The 8,288-nt window shown below is 44.0% G+C and overlaps 1 protein-coding gene across 1 annotated transcript in view; it reads left to right on the plus strand.

The window, feature by feature from the left end:
- CDYL (chromodomain protein, Y-like) overlaps positions 1 to 8,288 on the plus strand; it is a 239,527-nt gene that overhangs the window by 9,616 nt on the left and 221,623 nt on the right. Inside the window, exon 2 of the mRNA XM_011984585.1 lies at positions 7,548 to 7,556. Within this exon, the coding sequence (XP_011839975.1) occupies positions 7,548 to 7,556 (9 nt within the window). The remainder of the gene's footprint in view (positions 1 to 7,547; positions 7,557 to 8,288) is intronic.

The raw sequence follows: 8,288 nt of genomic DNA on the forward strand, positions 1-8,288 counted from the left end.
TGTCTATTTTTGTCAGAGCCAAAAACAAAAGAGCAAATTACCAAGCAGCGTTTCACTGCATTTACTCTGTTGTCTACAACTCCTGACTTGCTAAGGGTGACTGAAATTTACAGGAGGAACATCACAGGAAATCATCAGGAATGTGAGCCCCAAGGGTTCCCAAGTCTTATTCTTTCCATCACCATTAGTCCAAGGTTTAGAGGTTAAAATTCTAATAAATGAGCCTGGCATGGTGGCTCATGCCTGTAATCCCCGCACTTTGGAGTACACAGGTGGGCAGATCACTTGAACTCAGGAGTTCAAGACCAGCCTGGGCAACATTTGTCTCTACAAAAAATACAAAACAATTAGGCCAGCGCAGTGGCTCTCACCTGTAATCCCAGCACTTTGGGAGGCCGTGAATCACAAAGTCAGGAGTTCCAGACCAGCCTGATCAACATGGTGAGACCCTGTCTCTACTAAAAATATAAAAATTAGCTGAGCGTAGTGGTGGGTGCCTGTAATCCCAGCTACTCAGGAGGCTGAGGCAGGAGAATCGCTTGAACTAGGGAAACAGAGATTGCACTGAGCCGAGATCACACCATTGTACTCCAGCCTAGGGGACAGGGCAAGACTCGTCTCAAAAAAAAAAAAAAAAAAAAAAATCAGCCAGATGTGCTGGCACACACCTGTGTTCCCACTTATTTGGGAGGTTGAGGTCAGAGGATTGCTTGAGCCCAGGAGACAGAAGTTGCAGTGAGCTGAGATGGCACCACTGCATTCCAGTACAGCCTGGGTGACGGAGTGAGACCTGTCTCAAAAAAAAATAAATAAATAAAAATAAAAATAAACGAATAAATGTATCACAAAATTAGATTTCATTCTGTTAGCATTGAGCTTCAGAAATTCCTCACACAATGATAGCATCATAGCAGCTAATGTCTCATTGAAAGACAAGTCTCCAGGCGAAGGCTGCTTATGATTTTTGGAGGACAAGTTAGTCTGAGACTCCATCCCTCTCTTTGTAAAATGTGGAAATAATGGGTAACTCATTGATTGTTGTAAGAGTTAAGTAATACAATTTCCAAAAAAATACCTAACACAAAGTAGCCTCTAAAATTAGTCTCCCCACCCTCAAACTTTCTACCTTACCCAAAGTGCATTTATACATTTAAATACATAGTTTTAGTCACTTTGTTTAATAATGTTACATTTTAGTAACTTTAGAAATATATTTTCCCCAAACCCTCCTAGAAACTCCAAATGTCTCTCTACTTCCTTGACACAAAGTAGCTATTTGCCAATACCAGGAATGAGGTGAAAGGAATAGGATATTCCATTGAACCAAGGGTTTCCAGAGAAGTGTGGGTTTCCTCCTTTCAACCTCTTCGATGTAATCTAAATCACTAAGTAATGACAGTTTGTCCAAAAATGTCATACATTCAGGTGAGGAAGAAGCGTAGGAATCTCATGGATTTATGGAGAGGAAACTTAAGAACTCCTCTCAAACACCATAAAAAAAAAAGCTTCTTGTCCATACATGGGGTGGATTTGCAACACAGCCTTCCACAGACTCAAGCCCATCTGTTGTTAGGAGTATGAGTTAGGACAGAACAAGGAGGAAAACTACCAAGTCATCTCTCTTCACACAAGTCCAGCCAAGTATTGACTATTTACTCAAAGCTTTCATTTCTCCCTCCCTCTCTCTGTTCAGTCATTATCCCCTGCCTCCCACTCACCCCCTCCCTCCACCAAATGAAATGAAATTTCTCAAGTGCCTCCATCTGATACTGTGTTTAGCAGAAGCCCTGGGTAGATGTGGATTCTCTTTCTTGAATTTTCCCTGACAAACCACTTCCAGCTGCCGTCTAGGGTGGGATGCCAGCGTGATAAAATACAGCGTCGTGTTTGCTGAGGATTTCAGCTGCCACCTGGGGGCTCATGCACTCAATAAGTGCTCTTCAGCAAGGCTGGTGGTGACATGGTGACAAACGGTATGTTGACCTTTTTCTGTCTGTGGTTTAGGACTGGTTGGTTTCAGTCTTGCTGGCTCTTTCTCCTGGGTTACCAACCTTTTCCACATTTAAAGGCTGTGACTGCCTCTCCTCCAGGGTTATTGCAGCAAGCTCCTTGCTTTTGACAGAAGCCATTTGTTGGTTAGGGGGTTTACAACCGAGACGACCTGCAAGTACACGTTTGATAGTTAACCCATGCTTCAGAATTTGCTTTTTTTTTTTTCCTTTTTTTTCTTTTTAAGGGTTCTTTCTTCAACTAAACAGTTTCTCTTCAGTGTTATCACTCCGCTCCCATGAAATGACTGCGACTGTTACTTCTTTTATCTCTGGTCACACCCAGCAAAATTAAGCTTGTTTGTGGATGATTAGCAGCAGGCTGGTCCACGTCTGAGCCAATTGGCTGGATGCTTAGGTGGACTTTGCCTCGGGCTCACCCCTAAGGCCACTGCCTGTGCCGAGGCATTCCCAAGCCCCTGTCCCCCGTGTGGGCTTCCCTGCTGCATGTGTCTCTTCAGCCTCCGCGTCCTCCTCTTCACTCCCCCATCCTTGCACAGACTTCCTCTTCCATCCCGCTTGCTTCTAGAACATTTCCAATTATTGCTTCCAGGTCCTGAACACTAGTGGCTGAACTGAAAAGTGGAAAACATGATGAAAGCCAGGCACTGAGAAACCAGTTAATGAAACTCTTCAGAGGTCTCCAGAAAGGGCTGATGCCCCTGCACACCTGACGAGGAATCTTGGACTCTCGCTTATTAAAGGGAAAGGAAGTCCATTTTACTGGAGACTTGTCAAGAAATTCCAGTGAGCCCCTGGGCGGAGGGCTTCAGTGGCCAGGGTAGCTTTCTGCTTTTGGTTGTAAAGAGATAGGAAAGTATCATCCTTCAAAGCGATGTCGTGGGCTCAGAGCCTTCTGTGCACTTTGCCATATTGTGCCCTCTCCAGTTCTCAAGGTCAGTTGGCCATTTGAAGTGGAACAATGACTTCTCTACAATCCAGCTTTAACTATTTGCACAGTTCCATGCCATTCCACTAATTTAGCACACACCAGGGTGTACCCAGGTTTCAGTCTGGTCTCGGTTCTACTTCCCAAGCCCAGTCTCAGCACACATCTTCCCAAAGATCTTTCCTCCCAGGTCCCAGTCTCCCTCTTAGGGTCAAACCAATTCAACTTAACCCTTATTTCATATCTACTCTCTGCCTACTCAGCCCAGTGTGGTAGTCAGGCACAGAAACTCATCAATTACAACACATAGTGAGCAGGTCAACAACAGAGTGGGATAAAATTCCCTCTTCTCCAAACACACAAACCCCGCTCTGTAGCATCTTTTTTCCACCCCTGAAATTCCCCCAAACAGACTATCCCTTGTGCTGGCATGCAGCAAGATCCTAAAGAGGCCCTACAGCCTGTTTTTCTCAGGCTTTTTTCAAGCCTTTTTCCAATCTACTTTCCCTGAAACTTTATTTTGTGTCCATATACACACACTAGAATCAGCAAGTTGTACTGAGCATGCAAAGCCCACATCCACATTTCTAGACCTTGATACCTTCTCAGACCTCTGGCACATCTAAAGCCCAGACCAAATGGGATTACTCCCAGGATATACATTGCTTTAGAGAAGAGAATATTCATCACACCTAGGCATGGATCTGAGACATCCTCACATGTTCACATACAGAAGGCCCATTCCTTAAGTAATTAGAAATCCATCATCTAAAAAAAAAATTACCAAATCACATTTTGATTAGGATTAAAAGGTAGAGGCTGGGCATGGTGACTCATGCCTGTAATCCCAGCACTTTGGGAGGCCAAGGCAGGTGGATCACTTGAGGTCAGGAGTTTGAGACCTGCCTGGGCAACAGGGTGAAATCCTGTCTCTACAAAAAATGCAAAAATTAGCTGTGCATGGTGGTACATGTATGTGGTCCCAGCTACTCAGGAGGCTGAGGTGAGAGAATCACTTGAGCCTGGGAAGCAGAGGTTGCAATGAGCCACGATCATGCTACTGCACTCCAGCCTGGGCCATAAAGTAAGACTCTGTCAAAAAAAAAAAAAAAAAGATAGAGACAGTAGTACAGTACCTTGAAATATCCAAAAACTCAAAAGCTTTTCTATTCTGAAAGCATCAGGCAATTTTCTTACAATAAATGTATTTTTCTGATGAGGGTTTACTGGAAATATTACCAGAACAAGTATCTCCAACCACTTTCAGTCTGGAAAATGATAAAGGTGGGTTCTTGGTGGCACAGCGAAACCAGCCTGAGATTACAAACCTTTGCTGGAGGTAACTACAGAAGCGACCATGGAGACTTAATTCTGTGTTTTTCTGAGATTCTATAATTAGGTAATGTCATTTACATGCTTCCAAGTGAGGGAAGGAAATTCTTTGGAGACAAAGCGTAACGGTTCCAATTCTGGCACCAAATGTCTTCCTGCTCAGCAAGTCCATTTTAAAGCCTTGTTCGTGAACTAAGCTGAGTTCTCCTACAGAGGCAGAGTGAAGAGTCAAGGAAATGTGAAGATTGGCCGGGCACGGTGGCTCATGCCTGTAATCCCAGCACTTTGGGAGGTTGAGGCGGGCAGATCACAAGGTCAGGAGTTCGAGACCAGCCTGACCAACATGGTGAAACCCCAGCTCTACTAAAAATACAAAATTAGCCAGGCATGGTGGTGCATGCCTGTAATCAAAGCTACTTGGGAGGCTGAGGCAGAAGAATCGCTTGAACCCAGGAGGCGGAGGTTGCAGTGAGCCGAGATTGCGCCATTGCACTCCAGCCTAGGCAGCAAGAGTGAAACTCCATCTCAAAAAAAAAAAAAAAGGAAGAAAGAGAGAACATACCTCTTTCAGCATCGCCTTGCAGGGTCCTCCCTTTCTCTGTGATTCCAGCAGTATTCTCTGAAACAACACAAAAGAGTTGGCCTCCCTCCCTCGCCTGAACATGCAGCTGCAGTTCAGTGCCTCACTCCCCACGCCATTCTGGTGGCTTTCCTCTGCACACATTCCACCTTGCTGTCCCCCTTAATTGTTAGCACCTATGTGGCAAATATGCTGGAAAAATATTTCCAAAAAAAGCTAAACGTGGTGGTTTGGAGTGATGAGATTACCGGTAACACTGTTGTTTGCTTCTTCTTTGCGTATTTTCAATGACTGGGCTTGGAACAAGTACAGGTATTCCTTTGCTCATTCTGTCACGATGCTCAGCATTGACTGTGCTGTTCTGACTAGTGTGACTACTCCATTGCTGGCATCTCCTGTGTCCGGAACATTACACTTCTGGTAATACACTACACGATTGTATTTGTCTTTTTCAAAACCACTTAACGCCTTCAGCTTATATAAATCTTGTAGCTAACTGAAGCCTCCAGGTCTTTTTCACATGAAGTGTTCACATAAATCATGGATCTCCCAACCTATTTTCATCTTTATGAGTAGTTAAGACATAAATCCTTCTTACAGTATTAAAGGGTGCTAGTGTATTAAACTACCTAAATAACAAGCATGCCTTTTAAAGGGGCTGTCGTGATCTAATTCAAATGGTAAGAATTCCAGGGTCTATGTCAGGTGCCTCTGGCTCCCTCTGTCTCTCATCCTTCCATTGTGGATCCACAAAACATTTCTTGAAATGTTGCCTCCTGGCCAGGCGCGGTGGCTCATGCCTGTAATCCCAGCACTTTGGGAGGCGGAGGTAGGAAGATCACTTGAGGTCAGGAGTTCGAGACCAGAGCCTGGTCAACATAGTGAAACCCCGTCTCTATTAAAAATACAATAATTAGCTAGGTGTGGTGGCATGCACCTGTAATCCCAGCTACTCAGGAAACTGGGGCAGGAGAATCACTTGAATCCCAGAGGCAGAGGTTGCAGTGAGCCAACATCGCACCACTGCACCCCAGCCTGGGTGACAGAGCAATACTCTGTCTCAAAAAAAAAAAAAAAAAAGCTTCCTGGAAAAATTAATATGCAAGAAAATTCAAGGGACTAGTAATCTGTGGAAGGGGAAGATGGTAATGTTTTCTTTCTTTTGAGCGTCAATTACATGAGGTCATTTTATTTTATAATATATTGTCTTGTATGAATGAAATAGTACACGATACAAATTTTAAATATGTGATAATTTAAAAGTAATATGTAGAGTTGATTTAAAATTGGAAGAAATGGCTGGACATGGTGGTCCATCCCCGTAATCCCAGCACTCTGGGATGGGAGGCTGAGACAGGAGGATCACTTGAGCCAAGGAGTTTGGGACTGGCCTGGGCAACATAGCAAGATCCTGTCTCTACAAAAAATACAAAAATTAGCTAAGCATAATGACGCATGCTTGTAGTTCCAGCTACCCAGGAGGCTGAGGCGGGCGGTTTGCTTGAGCCCCAGAGATTGCAAATGTAGTGAGCTATGATTGTGCCACTGCACCCCAGCCTGGGCAACAGAGCCAGACCCTGTCTCTAAATTAATTAGTTAATTTAATTTAATTGGAAGAAATGGTTGGGCACTGTGGCTCATGCCTGTAATCCCAGCACATTGGGAGGTAGAGGCTGGAGGATCACTTTAGGCAAGAAATTCAAGACCAGCCTGAGCAAGAGAGCAAGACCCCATCTCTACAAAAACATTAAAAAATAAAAAATTCACTAGGCATCGTAGTGAGTGCCTATAGTCATAGCTACTCAGGAGGCCGAGGGGGGAGGATTGCTCAAGCCTGGGAGTTAGAGTCTGCAAATGAGCTGTGGTTAATTCACTGCACTTCAGCCTGGGCAACAGAGTCAGATCTTGTTTTTTTAAAAAAAAAAAAAAAAAAAGTAGGGAAAAAAATTCTCAGTATCCCTTCAATTTTGAGGGGGAAAAAAAGGTAATGGTAAAAAATGAGGAGACAGCAATAGATAAGCAAATGAAAGGGAGGAAAAAAGATTTAAGATTGAAAAGGAAAATGAAAGAAAAGATAGAGGCCTGGAAGACAGGCAGAGATAGGAGGATTAGATGGAGTATTTGGCTGAACAGGGATGACAGAGGCAGTGAGGAGTCCCTGCAGCGCTGCAGAGTGAGACAGAGGACAGCGAAAGCTACTTCCGATCCTCCAAGTAACGTCAGCAAATCCATCCTATTCCTTAGCATTCTGCTTCAACCACCTAAGGCAGTCAGCCTCCCACTGCTGTTCAGCCTGTGTGGCCCAGAGCCAGGAAGCGCGTTCCCTCGCAGCTCTGTGTACAGATTCCCTGTACACATGAGTGTCTCCCTCCCGGTGACTCAGCTGCTCTGCTTTCCTCTCCTTCCCCAGGGCCTGAGCAGTAGCCTGCCTGATGACGATCAAGCAGAGCCCTGCAAGTTTCAAGAGGAATGTCAATGACTCTTCACTGAAACCTCCCAGGTAGGCATGCAGTGACAATCCAGGGCTTTCCTGGCCACAGTGCGATCCTAACTTCAGGGTAAAAGCCATGTCCCTGTTCCCCCACAGCATGGCAAAGTCATTTCCAGTTAGATTTAAAAGTTTCATGTTTTTAAAAAAATGAAACCATAAAAAATGAATGTGACTCAGATAAAGTAAAAAAAAAAAAAAAAAAAAAAGTCAGCGGTCGTGTGTTTTTAAAAAGACAGAGAACAAATGGATAAATATTACAGAAGACCAGTGTAAATTGTTTAGTGCACACCATGAAATACTTTTTTCAACCTCTGGCTCCAAATCTCCAAGTTTTTGTCCCCTTCCTTACTCCTTGGGCTGAATGGACAGCCTTTTAATCACTCAGTTTTAAGAAAAACTTCATTCTGTTCATTAAGACTCCATCTCAGGTATGAAAATTTCAGTAAGTGAAGGCAAAGATTAATTTTATATTCATTTAAAGGCTTTTCCCCTCCACCTAAGGCCAGGCTCACAGCCCCTGTTTTGGAAGGTGGGCTGTTTGCTCCTTCTGCATTTTACTAGTCTTCTCCTTTCTTTCTCTGCAGTTTCTTTTTCTTTTCTTTTCTTTCTTTCTTTCTTTCTTTCTTTCTTTCTTTCTTTCTTTCTTTCTTTCTTTCTTTCTTTCTTCTTTTTTTTTTTCTTGAAACAGAGTCTCACTCTGTTGCCCAGGTTGGAGTGCAATGGCACAATCTCATCTCACTGCAACCTCCGCCTCCTGGGTTCAAGCCATTCTCCTGCCTCAGCTACCCAAGTAGCTGGGATTACAGGTGATGGCTAATTTTTGTATTTTTAGTAGAGATGCGGTTTCACCATGTTGGCCAGACTGGTCTCGAACTCCTGACCTCAGGTGATTCATCTGTCTCAGCCTCCCAAAGTGCTGGGATTATAGGCATGAGCCACCACGCCCAG

The sequence above is a fragment of the Mandrillus leucophaeus genome, unplaced genomic scaffold, assembly GCF_000951045.1.
Source record: "Mandrillus leucophaeus isolate KB7577 unplaced genomic scaffold, Mleu.le_1.0 Scaffold27, whole genome shotgun sequence".
NCBI classification, from domain to species: Eukaryota; Metazoa; Chordata; class Mammalia; order Primates; family Cercopithecidae; genus Mandrillus; species Mandrillus leucophaeus.